The sequence below is a fragment of the Mangifera indica genome, unplaced genomic scaffold (genome assembly GCF_011075055.1).
Source record: "Mangifera indica cultivar Alphonso unplaced genomic scaffold, CATAS_Mindica_2.1 Un_0046, whole genome shotgun sequence".
In the NCBI taxonomy this organism is placed as follows: Eukaryota; Viridiplantae; Streptophyta; class Magnoliopsida; order Sapindales; family Anacardiaceae; genus Mangifera; species Mangifera indica.
Genome location: NW_025401138.1, coordinates 168899 through 190027, shown reverse-complemented (window position 1 = coordinate 190027; position 21129 = coordinate 168899). Strand labels below are relative to the sequence as shown.

The following is a 21129-nucleotide window of genomic DNA, read 5'->3' as shown; positions in this document are numbered from 1 at the left end:
AAAACCTGAGAGAAAAAAAAAATAAAATTATATGTTTTTTAATATTATTATTAAATAACAGTTTTATCCTTATATTTAACAAAAAATTTAACGATAGTTTAGAAATGTATAAGTATTTGAGTTTTTCATCTACTATAGGTGTTTATGAAATTGAGCTAAAACTTGGATAAGAAATAGCTTTTTGCCCAATTTGTAAATAGAAGTTTTTGTATTTGACCACTATACTTATTCAAAAACAAGTCAATCCCGGTAATTTAATGAAAAGGAAGGAAATTAAAATATGAAATCCAATAGGCTAAGGTGGTGGAACAAAGGCAATGCTGATAGCCTTGTGGCAAAAGGGTCTAATCGTGGGATAACGTATACATTGTATTGGTTTTAAGTTTTTTTTTTTTTTTAAATGAGAAATCAATTTAAGTCAAGACTATCTTTTTTAAAGACAAATCAATTATATTGAGTATGATAAATCTTAGATCTAATAATAAATTCTATAATCACTGAATGAGGTAAGTTAAATATTTGATTTTGATATGTTATTAGAGAAAATTTAAACTCATATTTTCTTCTCTATGAAATATCCTCTCTTATCCTTTAAATTATTTTTGTGGTATTGTATTTTATAGACAAGGTAAAATTATCATTTTCCTCTAAACCCTAAAAAAATTATATCATTTACCCTCCTTGTTTGAAAAACTAACAATTTTTTTCAAGAATAAATTTAAAAAAATTCACTTTCCCCCCTAAGGGTTAAAAAACAAACCCAACCAAGCATTTGGCAAATGGCAACCTCCCTCTCTGGTGTTTCTCTCCCGACAGCATTGCTCTCTCTCTCTAGTGGCTTCCTTCGTCATCCAGAAGAGAGGTGACATTTCATTATCAAAATAAAGAGTCATCTTTGGAAGACAAACGTTGTCCTTTATAGTGGTGGATGGTCGTTCTTCATCATCTTTAATAGTTGGATCTACAAAATCAATAGAAAGTGTTCGTTGTTGGCCGAAATTGCAGTAGTCAAAGAACGAAATCAAACCTTAAGGGGTAAAATGTTAACTTTTCAAACATTAAGAATGAAGTGAAGTATTAATTTTTAAAAATTAGGGGGAAATACTATTAATTTTTAGAGTTTAGAGTTTAGTGATAAAATAATGATTTCATCAATTCCTATAATTGAAAATTTTAATATAAATTAACTCATAGATAAATAGTTAGGTTTTTAAAATATCATAGAAATTAGGCTAAAACTTGGGTGGGAAATACTTTGGCCATTAATCTCTATATTCATTCATTTCCAACGCATCCGTTTGGAGGTGGTGACGTGTAAACTAATAATCTAACTGCCGGTTTATAAAAATTCCCGAAAGCAAGAGTGCTGCGGCGGCGACAGCTTCTGGATTTCTTCCATGAGACGACGGACTGGAGCTACATCTTACTCTCTTACTTTATGGACACTATTGTTGCTAACGGTGGCGGCGACGGTGACGGCGGAGCTTGAAAATAATTCATCCTCCGCAAGTCTATTTTGGTCTACTGCCAAAGAAGAGGAGGATCTGTTGCGTAAAACTGAACCTAACGACGATTCTTCGGCGACTTCTGTCGTCAGCGACCATGATCAGCTTGACGGCGGCTTTTCTTCACTTGATGGAATGTTGCAGTGGGCCATAGGTACGGCTCCTTAACGAATTGTTGTTTTTTTTTTTCTTAATTCCAGTAGTATAATTCTGATTAAAATTCTAATGCAAATTATTCTTAGGTCATTCTGATCCAGCCAAGTTGAAGGAAACCGCTCAAGATGTCCAGCGTTTATCTCCTTCTGAGCTCAAGAAGCGTCAAATGGAATTAAAGGTCACCCATCTTCACTTCAAACTTAATTCAATTTGGCCTACATTAGGGAGAATTAGTTTTTGCTGAAACACTATTGATTTATGTTTGTCACCGATTATTTTAACTATGCCAAGTGGATTTTCCATGTTTGGTATGCCTTTCTTCGCTGTTTTTAGAACATTTTTCAGGTTTTGTTTGTTTGTTTTACTGTTGACACAGGAACTTATGGAGAAGTTGAAGATACCATCGGATGCACAGTTAATGCAAATTGCAATAGATGATTTGAATAATTCTTCTCTATCTTTGGAAGATCACCATCGTGCATTGGAGGAGCTTTTGATACTTGTTGAGCCCATTGATAACGCAAATGGTGTGTGCGATTCTCCTATTTTATCTTACTGCACATATACTCTCCAATGAACAATTAACTTTGAATATATATTATTCTTTGTTAGATTTAATGTTGTTGGTAATGGTGGATGTTTATGGAAAACCATGAGTTTATGGGGAAGGTATTGGGTTATTTTCTTTTATCAACATAAATTGGTGTCAAATTTTGAACTTAGTCAAAAGGAAGTGAGAAGATCTCTTCTAAAAATTTCTGTCTTTGATGCTTAACGCGGGTTATAGTGCCTCCATATGAAGAAATAGCAAGACAAATAGAAAATATCACTGTGGCCAATTAAACCCCTTTAACACAAGTCATTAAAACAATCCTTCATTACTAGGCCTAGGGCGTAAATACTACTTTGCATTCTGTTTGTGTGCGCTCTGAAGCTAAATTCCTTAGTATTAGAAAGGGAGGCACAAAATGAACTTGTGCCAGTACTCGCCTCATTTCTGTAGTGTTCTCATAGAATAGAGTAGTCACTGATATCTAACTTTGCAGCTGCAGTGAATATGGCCTAACAATGCCTTTAATTTATCACAATTTCCAATTGTTAGGAATGAAGACTTAACATACTTCCAGTACTTTTTCTCTTAATCATATTGCACTCTTCCTATTTATCCTAGTTAAATTAATGAGTTTTCTCATTCATACAATTTAAATTGGAGAGTTTTCAATGTGGTAAAAAATAATTAATAATGTGATAGTGCCATTGCCTTTTATTTGCATTCCCTAAAATACATTATCCACTTTATTCATATTTCTTATCATAAACAGTTGAAGGAATAAAGATTTTCATAAGTGAGGCAACTGCTTCTAGAAATGACATTTCATTTATTCTTTCGTTTCTTCTATTTGCTTCACCCACATTTGTAAGCATAAATATGAATGAGAATGATGAAATACTTTTTGCGGACTTGAATCAACCTTTCAATTGAAATTAGATGTACATTAGTATGATGGCAAAGCTATATTGTCATTTGTCACATTCAATGATATCTTTAACTCAGCTGAGAAAGTTTCTACTAATGAATGATTTAAGTGTGAGTATTTGTCTCCTCTGGAAAAATTATGATCTCTTAAACATTGAAGCTATTCAATTTGACAAATGCAAAAAAAGGTGGGTAATGAATTTTTGGGGATAGAATTAGAAATTTATGGTAGATCTATAACATTTACTATAGTAATTTTTTCTAAAATTGAAAATTTTTAGTTTTATTTTGTAGATGAATGAGAAGAGTAGGATATTACTATAAGAGATACATATGTTACAATTATATTATGGGTTCATTACTTGACACTTTAGTACTGTGATAAATTAAAGGCACCACCATATCATATCCTTCAAGCGTCAACACTGCACAAATTGGAGATCAGCACTTGTAATAAATTTATTATTCAAACACTTAAAAAAATGCACAAACACACTCCAAATGGGCATTAGGTTTACACATTAGTGATTCCCTTGATAACTCGAGTACCTAAAGGTTTTTTTTTTGTCCCACCTATCAATCTGCATGGCCTATTCCAGTTGTCTTGCAATTTTCTGAGATGAGCATTAGACTCCTGCAATTGATGTTAGAACCTGAGGTAGCAATTTTAAACGGTTGAAATCATTCACGAAGGTATTCTCACTTGCTCTAGCTAATTTTTAACCATTGCTTTACTATTTGATTTACAAAAGTACTCCTTAGGCTACTTCATTTCTTCAAAAACACATGTTTTTCCATGAAAGCTAAAAACTTGAATGAATAATGTTCCAATAATTTTTCTTGTGCTGACATTACTCACTCTAAGATGCTCAAATTTTAGCCATATTCTAATAACTCAATGCACAGTGATTGATGGGTCTTTGCACGAAAAATTTATTTCTTCAATTAGAAGAATGCACCTAAGTAATGTACTAGAGAGTGTAACCCCAATGCCTTTGAATGGCATTTTTCTTATTTTGTTAGAAAGATGGGAAGTTAGTATGCATATCTTCTCAGCAGCTGCTGATAAATGCTATCACAGTTTTGTTACACTGAAGTTCTTTATGTAACAGATCTGTTTGAGTTCTAGGGTCTCCCAAATATTGTGGGGTCCTCATGTTATTTTTATCTTTTTACACAAATTATTGGTTCTTATAACTAATTTTGTGTTTCTTAGATCTGAGCAAACTAGGGGGCTTTGCTGTGCTTATACGAGAGCTTAATCACCCGAACATGGATATAAGGAAAATTTCTGCATGGATTCTTGGGAAAGCCAGTCAAAATAACCCTTTTGTTCAAAAGCAGGTAGTTTGTTTTTTCTTTTATTTTTAACAAGTATAACCTTTGATGCTTAATTATAATTGCAATGCTGAATATGATCATAAATGTGTTTGACGATTTTTTTGTTTTGAATGAGATATGTGAAATAAAAACTGATTAATAGTAATTTTAAGTGTCTTAGGTCCTTGATCTTGGAGCACTTTCGAAGCTAATGAAGATGGTAAAATCTAGTTTTGTAGAAGAAGCTGTAAAAGCACTATATGCAGTTTCAGCCTTGATTCGAAATAATGTAGCTGGTCAGGAACTGTTCTATGCTGAAGCAGGAGATTTGATGCTTCAGGTGACAAGGGAGTGAGAATGAAGAAACTGTGTGTATATAAAGTAATTTATGTGCCTAACTTTCCAATTGATGATCAATATTTTTCAGGACATACTGAGCAACTCAAGTATTGATATCAGACTTCGCAGAAAAGCTGTGTTTCTTGTTGCTGACCTTGCCGAGTGTCAATTAGAAAATATACATAAAGTTGAGCTGCCTTTTTTCAGCAATCGCTTGTTCCTGAAGTCTGTGGTTGATCTAACAGCTTCAGCTGATCTTGATCTACAAGAGAAGGTGTCTCTTGAACTTCTTTTGTCTGGTTTAGTGTTTTATGTATGTCCATGCTTTGTTGACACTGCTGCTTTGGTTGCTGAAATTATAATTAACTTGGAAGTGAATATTTTTGTTAAGAACCAGATTTATATAACTGACATTTAAGTATGCATGATCTTTGCAAAAACTTTACCGAGCAAATGTTAGATGAGTTAATATAATGACTTTTTTTTTATGGCTTGTAGTTGTTCTAATTTTATTACTGTGCCAATGCAATTATATTACAGGCCCTTGTCGCAATTAGAAATCTACTGCAACTCAGAACAACAGAAGCCCTGGTTTTAAGGGACTTTTGTGGTTTGGATACTGCCTTGGAGAGGTTAAGGCAGCAGCTGCAGGATTTAATGCAAGAGGAATATCAGAGGGATTATGCTATGGATTTGGAAGCCCTCCGAAAAGAAGTGGAGCTGGTTTTTCACAGGAGGCTGGGTATGGTAGGAATTATTCTTTGCTGGATTTAAATTGATATTAGTAAGAATGTCATCTGACTGTAATTTTCTTTTCCGACAGGGAGCAAAGGTTCCAACATGATTGGATGATTGCCAACTCTCCCCAACTACACGACTCTACTAGACTATGGTGGTTATTGATAATGGATATGTAATTCTCACTCTTTTTTTGTATCAGGTTACTTTGCTACCGAGAAAGACCGATAACAGGTTTTATTTGATTTTCAGGCTTTAAGTTCTCGTCTTCTCACAAATTTGGAAGAAATTCTATATTAATTAGTGAAAGTCCAATGTTGATAGATAAAAGAAAGTAGGGATGTGTGAGAGCGAAATTAGTTTTGTTGTGTTGTTCTTATCATATTCATAGCATAGGCGAGACAGGTGATGAGTTATGGCAAGACATTTCTTCTAATACCGCCATAATAGTGATGCATATTGGCATCTCAACATTGTGTACTCTGGTAGTTAAATGTGAGACGAGAGTTCAATATTTGATTAATGAGTCAAAATTGAATGGTCATGCTACGGCCTAAGGACTATTTCTCTCCTAAGTTTGAATGAAAAAGTAAATATATTCATGCTAGATGAAAAACTTAAATATTTATTTATAGGATAATTTTTTGTTGAAATTTTTTGCTAGGGTTAAAAATAAAGTTATTATTTTAATAATATTATTAAAAATATATATAATGCATTATATTTTTTCCTTTAGGTCTTAAAAACTTAAGATTTTTTTTCTTCCTCTCTCCTATCACTGACGACAACGTTTTCAATCCTAAGTTGTAGATGAAACCTCGATCACCATCTCCAACAGGATTTGGCATCGATGAAGATGCTCCTCATTGTTGATTCAAATAAATCAATATGTTTTTGTTTATTTATCTGGAATCAACCAATGCGCATCTTTGTTGATGAAAAATCACGTCAGAGATGGTGGTTAAAGTTTCGTTCATAACTTAGGGTTGATAGCATTGTCGTTGGTGGTCAGAGAGAGAAGAAAAAAACCTTAAATTTGAGAGAAAAAATATTATTTTTTAAAATTTGAAAATTTAAGATAGTGATAAAATTGTTAATTTTTAAAACCTATAAGAGAAAATATAATTAATTATATATTTTTAAATATTATTATTAAAATAATAATTTTATTTTTAACTCTAATAAAAATTTTTAATAGAAATTAACTTATGAATAAGTATTTTTATCCATCATGGTATGAAATTTGTCTTTTCATTTTCATTAATCATTTAGTGGGAAATAGACCTTTGGCCTCCCACTAATGGCATGGTTGGCACGATATATGTGGGACCAAATTACGGGTGGATGTGTAAATGAGGCCTGCACTGAATAAATTCTGTTATAACCAACAATGGGATGCCTCTTCTATTAATTGAGAAGGCATTTATGTTGAACAAATATAGTGGGTGGTGGTTGTGAGATTAATAATTCTCCGCCCTAGTCTTCCAAATACAAATCCCAATTTTGAAACATTATTATTTTCCAGTTAATTGGGACTAACATCAGGGGGGTAAAGAAAATTATCTGGTGGTTGTAATTTGTAAAGCACCATGTTTGTGTTGAGCAAAAGAAAGGACTGCCAGATGCAACTACCGCAGACACGAGGGGTTTAGTTGGGATATTATTATAATTATTGTGTTAATATTGGGTATAAATTGCCCCGGTAACCTGGGCTCATCACAGGAGACTAAATCACCACATTATTATTTTTTTATAATTTTAAATTGCAATTTACGTTTGCGTGAGACAGTTGAAGATAAGACTAACTACAAATTCTAGGTTGAATCCTGTTTCCGATTCCCATTCCAATCGAAGCATTTCCCATGGCATTGCAATTGCATTTTCAAACCAACTCCAAAAACGGCGCCGCTTTGCTGCTTCCCAGATCCTCATCCTCGTCCACCTGGATCGCTAACAATCTGGTAAGTGTGAATCAGAGCAGGAGAATCGGATGGTCAGGAGTTGCGTATTGCATTAGGAGCGCCAATGGAAGTGAAAGTAGTAAGAGTATTAAAAAAGTAGTCCCTAATTCCAACTATGTGGTGCCGCTCAACAGCTCCTTCTCTCCCACCAATTCTTCGTGTATCACTCGTCCGCTCGCTGAAATTCTGCGAGATCTTAATAAGAGGATCCCTGATAATGTCATTAATCCTCTTGATAAATCCATTCCTTGGTAGGAATGTAATTTTTAATGATTCCTTGTTTCATGTTTTGATCTGATCTGATTTAATTTTGTTTTGTTTTGTTTTGGTTTGGTTTGTAGGTATCATGCCAACAGGATGCTGAGTTTCTATGCACCTGGTTTGTACCTCTTCCTCTGAACATAATAATCGTCAAGATCAACCAATAATATTCAAAATTAACTTCACCAGATATTCACATATTGAAAACGTCTCATTCTTTTATATTACTATCACTAAAATGACTACCTTCTATATAAGCAAGCATTCAATTTTATTTTTTTTTCATTTTAATCAGCATATAATTAATATTAATATTTTTATTGTGGAAGTTAAAGATCACAGTTTCTTTTTTTTTTTTTTTTTTTTTAAGTGAATGTAAGCTTAAAATAATTAAAATGCTTTGTTGAAGTTTGTGAATTCTTCAAAGTTTAGGGAAAAAATTGGTAAAGTAAATTTCTAACATGGGAATTAGGGCAAGTGCCCCAGGTACCATGCTAGCTCTGCCATAAGTAATGTTAGACTTTGATTTTTTTTAGGATTGGTTATTAACAGCTACAACTTTGTGGCTCAGGATGGTGTGGAGAAGTGCGAGATGTGATCTTCTCTGACAATGGGAATGTCACTGTTGTATATCGACTCACTATAAGGGGATCTGACGGAGAGGTTGTCTTCTCACTCCAAATCATATTCAGTTCATATCATCTATCTCCATAACTCTATTGCATTATCATAGATGAGAAAGTTTAATTTAAGCCATTCATAGTTTTGATTTGTTGTCAACTGCTGTGAGATTTTTGGAGTTGTTGCTAGTATTAATGATTCAATATTGCTGCTCTCTCAAATCTACCACCTACAAAGCATAAGCTTTCAATCATTATACTTCAAATATTTTTAATGTTAAGCTAACAGTAAATTTTTATAGCTGGCCTTGAAGACACCCTCTGGTTGATATCCAGATACTCATGTTCTTAATTTTCAATTTCTGGTGCTTATGTTCCAAGGCGTTTAATGTTTGCATGAGAAATTTAGAGCTAGAATCTATTCAAAACAATTCTTTGTTCCCTAAGAAATCTAAGAGCCCTCCCTTTTGCATATATGTTCTCTATTTATGCAATTTTGAAATTTTAATTTAGGTAAATTAGACTATTTATTTCTTTTGAGTTAAGGCAAAAATTGAATGTGTCATTCTACTCTAATCATTTATCTGAAGGTATAAGACTAATATTTAAGAATTTTATGGCAATCTTTTTAAGGATAAGCTTTTTATGGGATAAAGGTAGGTTCCCTTCAATTAAATGTGTGTACAATAATCCTTTAGTTAAAAATAAGTATCCCAAGTGATGTAACAATTCAATTGACAATACTATATAAATAATTGGATATGATAACTGATACAACTATATCAAATGAGTTGTTGCATTATTTGCAATGTAAAGTTAACGAGGTTCCTTTTTAAAAATAACATTTCTTGATGTGTATATAATTGTGCAAATGATTATAACCAATATATTGGAATGCAAAATTAGAATTTTGACTTGTACACATTGGCATTAGGGACTCCACCAGAATCTGTGAGAATCTTTTTCAAATCCAAATAATATATTTTTCTTTCATTGAAAGTAATATTTGTAGAAGCTGTGTTATTTATTTGTTTCACATTTGAGGCAGTTTAATATGGGGGTTCATAGCAAAACCAGTTATGGTGATTTGTACTAGCTATATGTTCTATATAGTGCAATTCTTGTGATTTGTGAATTTTTTACCGGGAGTTTAGGTCTTTGTTTGATATACTTTGTTATGCATCTCTTTGAGTAGTTTTATTTTGCATCATCAGGACTGACCTAAGGAATTTGATATTCGTGAAATTACAAAAAAAAAAAACCTGTATTCTTTCCGATTTAGCATTTTTGATATTCAAAATTTTCCGTACCAGTCACATGATTGATTCATCATTCATAGTGTCTATAAATTTTGACATTGGATGCTGTGACAGGCACATCGTGAGTCAACTGGGACAGTATCATCAAGTGACAGTGACATTGTAGACCCAGTTGCTTCAGCAGAGGAAATAGCTTTCTGCAGAGCGTGTGCCCGGTTTGGTCTTGGCTTGTATCTCTATCATGAAGAATAGATGCTATAGACAATGGGACGTTGACTTCCTCAAAATATATCTAGTTGTTTGTTTACTTTGTTGAGAAATACCTTCACGAAATATATGTAGTTGCTTGTGTACTTCGATTAGAATTTATCCTCGAAATATATCTAGTTACTTGTTTATGTTGTTAAGAACTCGAGTCATTATAAATATATATATTTTCCAGTTGATGTAAATATTTAGATATTCACAGCTTATAAAGTTTGTTTTGTGGAACTGAGAGATTAAGCCATCTTTTGATTGTTTTGTGATATTAATTTTCTCAAAACACAATTCTTTTAAAGACTGTCTTTAAGATTGTGGGGCACCGCTATCACCTTGATGACAAGGGCAGCCCCATACACTTATGAAGCCAGCTGTGGAACATCAGTTTCATATGTTGTATATATAATTATTGTACTTAATACAGTAAACATAACAAGTCATCAAAACTTGGGTTAGAGGTCACAAAGGCAAAACGAAAATTATAGATAAACAAAACTAAGAAAAAATGCCGATGTTGAATGAAACTACTGAATTCTTTTCGTAATGCATCATCAGGTAATGGAAACCCTAACGAATTGCATCTGGAAAAACAAACAACCCTTGAGGGTGTAAATCTTCTTTTATTCTTTTGCGAATCGCTAACTTAACTTGACTGGTTGGCATCCTTGATTTGAAGACATAGAAGAAGAAAAATAGAAGGCCCTAATATGAATTGAACTGATACCACACATTTAAGAAAAAATCTAATCATTTTCCAGTGATATGATTCAAACATCTGATCAATATGCAATATGATAGCACTAATATTTCTACTTACAAAGAATTAGTACGTTTGCAAAACAATCCGATCAAATAAACATGTACAATACTTCAAATTGGTGGATATTTATGTTTGCTTTACTTGTGCAATTGACAGCCCTGAAATTATGCAGAAATGTACCGAAGTTAACATATATGCACATCAATTTTTTTTACCATAATTATCTATTGTAGCAACCTTAACTATTTTCTCTGTGTAGCTTGACTTTTGTGATCCAGATGTATACATCATGGCCTCAGAAGTTTTGGACCTGTGTTTGAAGACATCCAAGATGTTATCACATCCACGAGAAGGTCTATATCCTTGGATACATTTGCTCGTATGATCCTTGAGTCCACACCTAATGAATTGCCTATTTCTTTGGCGACAGTCTCCCATGGTGTCCCCGCAGTCAGATTGGCAATAAGCTCACTTCCACGATTTACTGCATCGGCCATTGCTGGTGGAACATCAGGGAGTGCCTGCAAGATGGAGTAACATCTAAGTTGTTTGCTTCTTTCACCAAGAAATGAACAAAAACAAGGGGTCTCCTCATATGGACAAGAAACATCTTAACAAGTGTTGGGTTCATGGCCATGAAGGTTTGTTTCAAGATGAATATTTGATATAGGTAGAAAGATACCTGTTGTAGAGGGAGCCCATGATCTCCAGGCAGCAAGCGAATTGACATGTCTAGCATTGAACTGATAGCTGATTCTGAGCTAAGAACCTGAGCTAGTGTTGAAGTTTCATCAATTCCGTCATCCTTGAACTTTATCAGAAGATTCCTAGAAATGCCGTAGTATGATTTTATCTGAAGAAAAACGGAGCATCTTTCATGAAGAAGCATGTAAGTTTCCAAAAAGAAAACAGCAGTTCAGAGAGAGTTACAATTTATTGCAAACTATTCAATCCATTAAAGAAGTATCCCATCTCAGGAAAACCTTGTGCAAACTTGTAATACTTGCATTCAAGAAGTATCATACTACCATATGCGCTACTTTAAAGAACTGATTACACTTTTCAGAAAGAAAAAAGAAGTTGAAATAGAATAAAAACAAGACCATTATGTAAAATTGACAAAATAAGTAAGGTCAACTATGCATGAAAATTGAGGAATCTTAAGAGAAATAAGAAAATATCCATCACATAAACAACTGAAAAAAATTTGAGGTAATAAACAGTTGGAGGTTTAGCATACAAGTCGTCTAGTTTCTTCTGGTTTGGGAGTAAAATCTTCTCTTCCCTTTACTAAGTCCATGTACAAAGGAGGGAGTTGCTCAACCAAAGGAAGAACTTGCTTCATGATGGGAGGGCTAAGGTTTTCCATCTGCTTTAAAGTCATTTCAGCCTGCAAGCATTCCATTAGAACTGGTCTCAATTTAGAAAATGCTAGTGGTTAGCAAGCTCAGTTATGGAAAGATAGACGAAACACCATGGCAAAGATAGACACGTTCAAAAGGAAACATGAGAAAGCAGGAAGCATAATTTTCAAACAGTAAATATCTACATGATGCTTATATTATTGAATAATTTTAAGTACCACAGAACTAGCTTCATAATGCTAAAAATTTACATTACACTATTACAGTGACTAGAGCTTTTGAAAACCCAAAGTAGATTTAGGGAAACAGATCATAACCTTTGCTACTACGACACAACTTTGTGTCGGAGTTTATCACATACCCTGTGAGAACTGAAAGCTAAGAGGAAAAATTGATAATTTTTAAGTAAAGGTAATAACAAGACTAAGTTATCCTGGAGGTGGATGATGGCTAAGAACAAAAACAAAATACAAAGAAGAACATGTCATAAATTAGAAAACATAGTAATCAACTTGAAGTCAAAACACCTTTAATATTAAATGAGTTTGGTGAAATATTATTATTAGATCAGAGGGACCAACAACCGTTCAGAGGAAGAAATGTAGATTATGCATGATCAAAGAACCTCAAAGCATGGTAGATCAGCACACATTAATGCAAGTGATTCTATGACTGGTATTGAGCATAAGAATTCTAGGAAGAGTTGGACAAGCAACGTATGGTCCTTGAAAATTGAAGCCATGAAAAGTACATAAACAGATTCTTTATAAATACCTTAACTGAAGTTCAATAAAGGAGTTGTCTCATAAACATTGTTAGAAAAACATGTTGCAACATAAACACAAGCTCTAATACCATGCTTCATGACTAATCAAACTAAAAGGATTTGGTAACTTTGATTCTCACCCCAAGCCGGACTGTTGGTAATTCTGCAATTTGAGATAGAAGGGGTCCAATGCTTTGGGCCATTGGCACAATAACAGGTGAGAACAAAGGGACAGCTAAGCTTGCCTCCTGTGAAATTATGAGAAGAATTTGTTTCAGAATCAAATCAGTAACAGAGAGTTTAGACAGTCCTTATTTTAGGATGAAAGCTTACTGACAGAAACTAAATTATTAGGATGATACATATTTCACAAAAAAGCCGAAACTAAGAATAATCTGATATATCTGCTACCTAATAGAAAAGAAGGATGATTGTTTTCCAGTTTACATCCATTTGTTTATGCAGGTAAAGAAGGATTGCTCCACCCCAGAAGTAACTGGTAGATTCTTTTGAAGTGCCTCATTCAAATCATCTCAGATTGCCAATACTGTCATTTTTTCTATTAATCCCTTCATTAAGTTAATTAACGTATGATGAAGAATTACAGTACCTTGTTGTTGAAAGCCATTAATATATTACCACTTCTTTGCACAGCATATCTTGATCCTGATCACAGTCAAGTCAATGATCTTAAGAAAAGTTGCAAACCAAAGTAGTTGCCTCCTTAAAGTATTACAATGTAGGATGATCTTGACCTACCAATTAGGAGGTGGATGACAGATCCAAGAGAATGGCCAATGCCGAAAGTAGGAAGATCTTGTACCTGCATATGAAGCATCTTTGAGTTCTATGTACCATTTCATTATGCGGGTGGGGGGTGTGCCTTTGGTTGAAGCCTTAAATATGATGAATGTTAGTCCGTAGATTATAAGTAAAAACTCACTGTTTCTTGTAAATACCGTATGCACCTATCAGCTTTGAATTGAACTTCATCGGCAATGTAGAAGTGATCGAATCCACTAGGATATGGAGTTGCAATCACCAAAACACCCCTACCCCAAAAAAATTAAATCACAATTATTCTAGTTCTCAGCCATAGATGATAAATTAGAGCCCACAGCCAATAATAGTAAAGAGAATAGACGGAGAAAAGAACGGGAAATTGGAATTCGTTTTCCAGCTGATGTAAAAATGATGAGCTGAAGTGAAAATTTTAAATAATTCATTTTTATCATGCATGGGATGCAGAAATATAGAGTATATACTACAACTGGACATAAAAGCTTGCATTAACAGGCATCGTATATGCTGCAACAAGTACCACATAAAGACTATCAAAGCACCTATACCTGCTCATAAATATGCGATAAGCATGAAATGGTAAATTAACAACCTTCGTATGTACTAGTAACCTACTTTTCTGAAAGGCGCTCAAGAAACCATCGGTAAGTAAGCTGAGGGGCAGCTCCAACAAATATGCCACCAATGAAATGGACCACTGACCAGGGTTTACTGCTCCTTGGTTTGAGAACCCATGCCCCCTGTGATTTTGTAGTGGTGGACTAGTTAAATCATGATATAGGTAACATCCATTTATTTAAAAAAAAAAACTTTGAATCAAAAAATGAAAATGTGTTGCTCATTACATGCCATTGCTCTGAGACTTAGGCACTGCTCCTCATCTCAGGTTTGGAATCCCAGATTTTTTTTTTTTTTAATTAACCTTCAAAAATTGACATTCAAGCATTACCTTTCTAAAATTTCGTTAAAAATCTGTAGCAAGTTGATCTGACATCATAATGTTTTGCATAGTAAATTTTGTGATTGTCTGTATTGGCGATGGACTTCTACTTCTAGGTCATTGGCAGAAATTGTTCAGATTAGCCAATAATTTCTACAGCACATGTTTGTTTTTTGTCATCTCCAGGATGCAATAGTTTCCTGGGTTTTGAATAAAATAGTGATTTATGTATTAGCATTCCAATTGTCATATTGTCAAAGGAGCTCCTGCATCTCTTATATTAAAGCTTAATAGGATATCCAAATGTTTTATAGGCGTTCTTTAGGCAATTTCCTAAGAACTGGAATTGGTGGTAGTTTTAAAGGTCATATAGAAAGATAAGTTATGTTAAGGGAGCGGCCAATCAAAGTCTACGCTTCTGTCCTCAAGCTAGTCTAAGCCACGCCGGAACCCGGAGTTCCTATTTATCATACTCAACAGTTACTCCTACTTCTATTTCTCTGGTTACGAGTAGTGGTGAGGGCTGTTCACACACAAGTAAAATGCTTAAGCTATCAGGATGGATGCAACCTTCAATAAAAAATAGCAGAAATGATTGCCGAAGAAATCAGCTACTAACAAAATAAAACCATATGAAGCCCATAAACTTGGCAGAATTATTTAGGAGCAGATGATTTAAGAGGGAAACTTAAAAAAAAAAAAGAATATGAACAGTAACAAGAAAAAATATTGACAAGTTATGAAGCAAAACCTATGGGTAATGAAACAACACCTCAACTTTAGTCCAGTCCCTTGAGGCACCCCAAGTATCCTGTGATTGCTGAATCGTCTCTGTAAGTAATCTGAAAGTAGAATAAAGTCCTTGTGCCATGTTATGAAGTTATGGTAACCAACAAGGTAAACGTTTTGAATAAATTATGTATAACCAAAAAACTCTTCAACATCATTAAAATAAAGCTTGGCTAAAAGAAATTCAATTTGAATTGATACAAAAAAAGTTTCTGTGATAACATGTTTAATAGAAAATGATTTTAAAAAAATCGAAGAAAAAGAACCTCTCAATATCACGGTAAAGTTGAATTCCAGTAGAATTAGGCTGCTGATTTGTGCCTCTGTCATCGTAGCTACAGTAAATTGTGCGGGAACGATGAAGCTGAGAAGAAAGAGAGAGATTAATTGATCGATTTTGAAAATTAGTTAACCTCCAAGGTTGATGATGATGACAAGGAAGCAGATGCGGTTGGGTCCGAAGACAAGTAGCCATTTTTCATCTAAATGAATTCTCACTTTTTGTCTTTCATATTTATAGCATATTGTGTTTTCTGTTGTCCCCCAATTTTCATGTAATTAAAGGGGACCCCAAACCTTTTACTTCTCTTTCATTTGTATCTCCAAAGTTCTATACAAAATCAGCATTCCATTTACTCCAACAAATACTTCTCTTTAACCGAACGTAGCACCGATAAACATTTTTTTGAAGGTGAGACATTTACGCATCATCTTTTGCAGGCTTAGAAATCATTTAGCATTAATCATTCACTTTTCTGCCTACTGCAGAAAAGAAGCCTAAACTGGAAGATTCAGGATTACGAAAAAGAGGAGCATGCCTACGTTCTTTGCTCCGAGCATGTTGACAATTGAATTGGATGTGTGAATTACTAAAAAGAGAAGCTTAGTTAAAAGCAGATATTTATTGCAATCCAACACCCATGTAAGTATGTTTATTATGTACTCAAACTATATAATGTAATTACATGATTTAATTGATTGGAAAATGGTATAACATTCTGCAACTGTAAGATTAAAATCAGATGGATTCATCTGGGCGGGACTGGTAGGTGCGACGTCTGAGTTGAGAATCTGGAGTGGGCTGCTGCAAGAAGATTCTTGTTGGATCATTTGGATCAACATATCTGCAAGAAAGCAAACAAATGAGAATTTTAAATGACAAACCCTTCATAAAATTGTCTTCACTGCTAAATCATATAGCTAAATATGCAACTTACGCATGATTCATCATTTCATCAACTGGAGTTTGAGCTGCTAGTAAAGGATCTACACAAGTTTCTGCTGCCATATTTGATTGTTGATTATACTGTCTAACTGATGAGATCAAGTTGAAGAAAAGCGGAACAAAAGTACCACAACCTCCTTCCTTAAACAAAATCTTGAAAGAATGGGTGGAGTATAGAGCCCTATGCTCATTATCTGGGACCACCTGTAATTTATACATGCAATAATCAGTATCTAATAAATCAAAATTAGTAAGAACAAGAAGTGTCTTGATGGTATACTTACAGGCTCCACAAGACCAGAAATATTGTTGCAATGAAATACTGGCTGGTTAAATTTCTCACCATGGATGTAGAGCTGTCAATAGATCAACTTAAAAATTAGTAGATTGCTCATAGATGCATTACAACAAATTGCATACCCCACTGATTGACCAGCCCCCCTCCCCAAAACCTTCTTATCTATCCCTCCTTTCCCCTTGTAAAGAATCGTCACATTAACTTACACACACACACACACAAAGATGTCAAAAGTGGAGAAATGAAGATCAGGAAAGGTCTGCGGCCAGACAATTCAAACTATTAATGACAATCGTGCCTCACAAGATTTACATTGAAAAGATGTATACTCACAAGGCTGAACACAAAGTCTAGAGCGAGACCAAAAATGCCACAAATGCAAATTACATTCAAGGAAAATTGTGGGATATAATCTCTTTTTAGTAGCTTGCATGCACTAGTTAATGAACTTCTTCCAGAATTTGCACCAAAAATTTCCTAGAGAACCAGTCATAATCATAACAAAGATATTTCTTTTATGAGTGGGTAATCACTCCTTGTCTAATCCCACTTTCACTTCATTATCATTGCAATCCATGGTGTACTCATGATTCAAGGTATGGAGAAAGTTGTTCACTGCTTAAGCTTTTTACACCAATTCCATGTGATATCCCTCTTACCCTTTCATTAAATATGAATAAATTACAAATAGTATACACAACGAATGTGTCATATAATCATTTGTGGAATGTGCTATATCATCAGATAAGAAATCTTAGTGATTTAGTTGCACTAGAAACTCTTCAGACACAGATGCATGATACTAACCACCACCTGACTCAAGGGAAAAAAAAAAAAAAAAAGAAGCTGGCTATAATATTCAAGTCTGTAAAAATTATGTCAACCCCTAATGTGAATTCCATTAGAATCAAGCAGCAAGATTTAAGCAGGAAAGCAGTACGTGGGTTAATCACATACCAGAGGCATGTCAAAGGCAACGAAGTTTCCAACAGGTTTACTAGCAACAAAGATGATACGAATATTCGACAAGTAAATGGTCCCCTTTACTTTAACGTTGCCCCCATGCGTTCTGAACACAGAAAGAGAGAATAGGGTAAATTGCTAAGACAATGCATCTACATGATAAAAGCTTCCTGGTACTTATTATTACTGTAAAAATTTCATTTTGTTCTTTACCCATTATGTTTCCTTATTCTTAAAAGCCCAAACAATGCATCATTTTCAAGAACATACTAGCTTTTCAACGCCCAAGACATCAATAATCGATAATCCTAACCAAGAAATACGAAATCAAATTTACCAAACGAAATTATACAGCATTTGAAACAAACAGCAAGTTGAAGAAATAAAATTTTACCAAACACTACAACAACTAATCTTTAGAATGGATTATTTTCACAGAAAATTGACTTTAGAGCCCAAAATCCACATAATAATTAATGTTAGGCAGACATTATCTTCCATAACCCTAATTTCCTTTGATCTGCGATGAAATTATCCGCAAAAAAGAAATAGAGATGAAAACAAATAATAAGGAGCAAACCCAGGAATCTTATCGACATTAAATTCCACGCCATCCCTATCGAGCACGAATAGCTCATTGACAAAGGGCACCGGCATCCCATGGGGAAGCAGTTGAGGATTGAGAGCCATGGATCAAATGAAAAAACCAGTTAGAATCCGTTGGAAAAGGAAAAAGATTAACTATAGGCGAAATGACTATGGGCCACCCCAACTTTGGTGAAATAAACCGTACTTAAAGTTTGAAAAATTTGTTGTCCATCCGTCATCTATTTCCGTTAAATAGCAAAAAAGTCAATTTTCATAGGAATTCAAGCAATGCCTCATTCAAGTGGTTTGAAGATGAGTATAAATCGATTAAGTTTTTAAGAGTTTTATTTTGATCACATATTAACCCAAAAAAAGAGTTAGGAGAAAAATCAAGACTAAGAGAATTATAAAATTGATCCAATAATATGAGATTAAGTTTGAATTAGATTATGAGTTAAGAGAACGAGTTAAATTTGTTGAAACGATGAGTTTGTATTCTTTTTTAATTATTTACATTCATTTTAAGATTCTATTTTTTAAATAATCTTTCTAACCTCCTGAAATAGATTATAGATAATAGATGAAAAAATGAATTTTACAAAGTTCAAAAATGAAAAATCATCTCATTAAAATTTGGGTGGGAAATAGTCATTCAACCGTAAGCAGAAGGCCAAATAAACTTGCAGTGTAACGGACGGTGTGGGTCTTGTCTAATACCCACCAACCAAGATTTGTCCAAACGAAAATTTCTCATTCTTTTCCTAGTTTGAAATTTTGTCTACCTGTCAACAAGTTTTCGTTCGGATATGTATTATAACAAAAATTAATTATTTTAAATAAATTTTTAAACCTTCAAATCATAAATTAATAAATATAAAATACTCATAAGTTATCAAAAAAAATATTTTAATATAATCAACCCAGATAATGACATAATTAGTTAAAATGAGTATTATTGAAAATAAAATAAAATTTACTAAAAAAATAAAATCACTATCAATTTATCTAAAAAGATTTAAACAAAAAAATTAATCCCTATTTTAATTAATATCTCAAACTTTTTATAGATTGACAAGTATATTAAGCAATAATTTAGTGGAATGGATTAAATATATATTTTACTTTCCATCAAGTTAAAGACTAATCAGTGGAATCTTATGTACAAGTGGGAAAGGTACAACTCAGGACAACAATCAACAAGCTACTGGAGCAGGCCTTTTCTCCAGTCCTCATTTTATATATATGACCATCCGTATCCACTTTGACATAATAAACACAATGTCTCAAGAACCTCTACTGGTGGTTGACATTCCCCCAAGTGAAAGCAAATTCCACATACGCGATTTGACCAAAGTATCGGATGCAGGAGCTCCGATTCTCAATGGGATCAACGTGGACATTCCTAAGGGTATGATCGTCGGGATCATCGGCCCCAGTGGCAGCGGCAAATCTACCTTCTTAAGAGCACTCAACCGCCTGTGGGAGCCACCTTCCGGTACTGTCTTTCTTGACGGTCGTGATATTCTTGATCTTGATGTTCTTAATCACCGTCGTAAAGTCGGCATGCTTTTCCAAACTCCGGTTCTTTTCGAAGGTCAGGGTTTTTTCTTTCTGCTGGATCTTGGCACAATTATCCATAATCATTTATTCTATCTGTATTTGGTTGGATAATCATGTGCTTATAGCATCTATGGATGCCATATTTCAGGGACAGTTGCAGATAATATCCGATATGGACCACAACTGAGGGGGAAGAAGATAAGTGACAATGAGGTTTACAAGTTGCTCTCTCTTGCAGACCTTGATTCCTCTTTCTTCAATAAAACCAGTGGTGAAATATCAGTTGGCCAAGCTCAACGAGTTGCACTTGCTCGCACATTAGCCAATGAACCAGAGGTAACCAATTATTTGGGGTTCAATGATTAATTAAGTTCATTCTATTTTTTGAACTTTTTTTATGCATTTGAACAAGCAAATTACCTTACACTTGGGTTTGATCCTTTGAATTAGGTTTTGCTGCTGGATGAGCCCACTAGTGCCTTGGATCCAATAGCCACTCAAAATATAGAGGATGTGTTAGTGAAACTGAAGAAGAAACAAGAAATGACAATCGTAATGGTTTCTCACAGCATTAAACAAATCCAGAGGATTGCTGATGTAGTTTGTCTTCTTGTCAATGGTGTCATTGTTGAAGTTTTGAAGCCTGATAAGCTCTCTGAAGCCAAGCATCCTATGGCACTAAGGTTTCTTGAACTCAGCGCTTAGGAGCTCAGAGGATCCTCTTTTTATAGCTGCTATATTCTCTTGTGCAACCTGTTTCAACTTAGCCTTGAGTATTTCACTGTTTTGAGTCGTTTGCTTTCTTCACTGTATGCAGAAGATTCTATGGTCAGTGGCTCTTGGCCTTTTTTTTGTTGTATTAATGTTGATGCTTCATTGATAAGCATGAAAAATTGTGGCTCAAGAATTGTAACAAACACTAGAAGTCTTTTTAGTGTTGTGGCTAGGTGCTTGAACACCCACAAGGGGTTGACTGTGATGCTTTGTAGTTTATATATGAAGCAAACTGAAATTGTTGATAAAGAATTGTCACAAACACAATGAAAGTGTTGTGGAGCTTTGATTTAAACGCCATTTGGGTTCCAAGCTAAAGTTAAATAAATCATGCTGTATATTAATAGAGATACCAAACAAAATCCCTAGCCTGCTCAAGAACAAAGTACACTTTCTTTACCCTT

The 21129-nt window shown here is 34.1% G+C and overlaps 5 protein-coding genes across 9 annotated transcripts; 3 read left to right on the top strand and 2 right to left on the bottom strand.

Annotated features, from left to right (window-relative positions):
* The first annotated feature begins 1245 nt into the window (after positions 1-1245).
* LOC123206727 (hsp70 nucleotide exchange factor FES1-like) lies at positions 1246-6049 on the top strand. 4 transcript variants are annotated; one of them, XR_006500110.1, is made up of 9 exons: positions 1246-1659; positions 1748-1839; positions 2038-2188; positions 4355-4482; positions 4640-4798; positions 4886-5071; positions 5338-5539; positions 5621-5710; positions 5788-6049. XR_006500110.1 is itself a non-coding variant. In XM_044623937.1 (8 exons), exons 1-8 carry the CDS (start codon positions 1398-1400, stop codon positions 5647-5649), a joined length of 1209 nt encoding a protein of 402 aa, XP_044479872.1. In that variant the 5' UTR covers positions 1246-1397; the 3' UTR covers positions 5650-6049. The 4 variants fall into 4 exon arrangements, 2 of the variants coding, with proteins under 2 accessions (XP_044479872.1, XP_044479873.1); XR_006500111.1 differs by having other exon boundaries at positions 5338-5544; XM_044623937.1 differs by having other exon boundaries at positions 5621-6049.
* A 1193-nt stretch (positions 6050-7242) lies between these two features.
* Positions 7243-10088, top strand: LOC123206698 (DNA repair RAD52-like protein 2, chloroplastic). Its single transcript, XM_044623896.1, has 4 exons — positions 7243-7747; positions 7838-7875; positions 8329-8420; positions 9751-10088. The coding sequence occupies exons 1-4, from the start codon at positions 7398-7400 to the stop codon at positions 9886-9888; spliced, it is 618 nt and encodes a 205-aa protein (XP_044479831.1). The 5' UTR covers positions 7243-7397; the 3' UTR covers positions 9889-10088.
* A 539-nt stretch (positions 10089-10627) lies between these two features.
* Positions 10628-15808, bottom strand: LOC123206715. 2 transcript variants are annotated; one of them, XR_006500109.1, is made up of 11 exons: positions 15584-15808; positions 15301-15370; positions 14204-14328; positions 13731-13839; positions 13547-13610; positions 13398-13453; positions 12928-13035; positions 11898-12047; positions 11340-11510; positions 10895-11178; positions 10628-10815 (listed from the first exon to the last, which is right to left on the bottom strand). XR_006500109.1 is itself a non-coding variant. In XM_044623923.1 (10 exons), the coding sequence occupies exons 1-10, from the start codon at positions 15790-15792 to the stop codon at positions 10945-10947; spliced, it is 1296 nt and encodes a 431-aa protein (XP_044479858.1). In that variant the 5' UTR covers positions 15793-15808; the 3' UTR covers positions 10628-10944. The 2 variants fall into 2 exon arrangements, 1 of the variants encoding a protein (XP_044479858.1); XM_044623923.1 differs by having other exon boundaries at positions 10628-11178.
* Positions 15809-16200: 392 nt separating this feature from the next.
* On the bottom strand, positions 16201-18567 carry LOC123206717. The gene is made up of 5 exons (XM_044623924.1): positions 18384-18567; positions 17798-17909; positions 16827-16898; positions 16535-16746; positions 16201-16441 (listed from the first exon to the last, which is right to left on the bottom strand). Exons 1-5 carry the CDS (start codon positions 18491-18493, stop codon positions 16336-16338), a joined length of 612 nt encoding a protein of 203 aa, XP_044479859.1. The 5' UTR covers positions 18494-18567; the 3' UTR covers positions 16201-16335.
* Positions 18568-19644: 1077 nt separating this feature from the next.
* Positions 19645-21020, top strand: LOC123206721 (ABC transporter I family member 17-like). The gene is made up of 3 exons (XM_044623929.1): positions 19645-19985; positions 20100-20287; positions 20402-21020. Exons 1-3 carry the CDS (start codon positions 19670-19672, stop codon positions 20654-20656), a joined length of 759 nt encoding a protein of 252 aa, XP_044479864.1. The 5' UTR covers positions 19645-19669; the 3' UTR covers positions 20657-21020.
* The last annotated feature ends 109 nt before the right edge of the window (positions 21021-21129 follow it).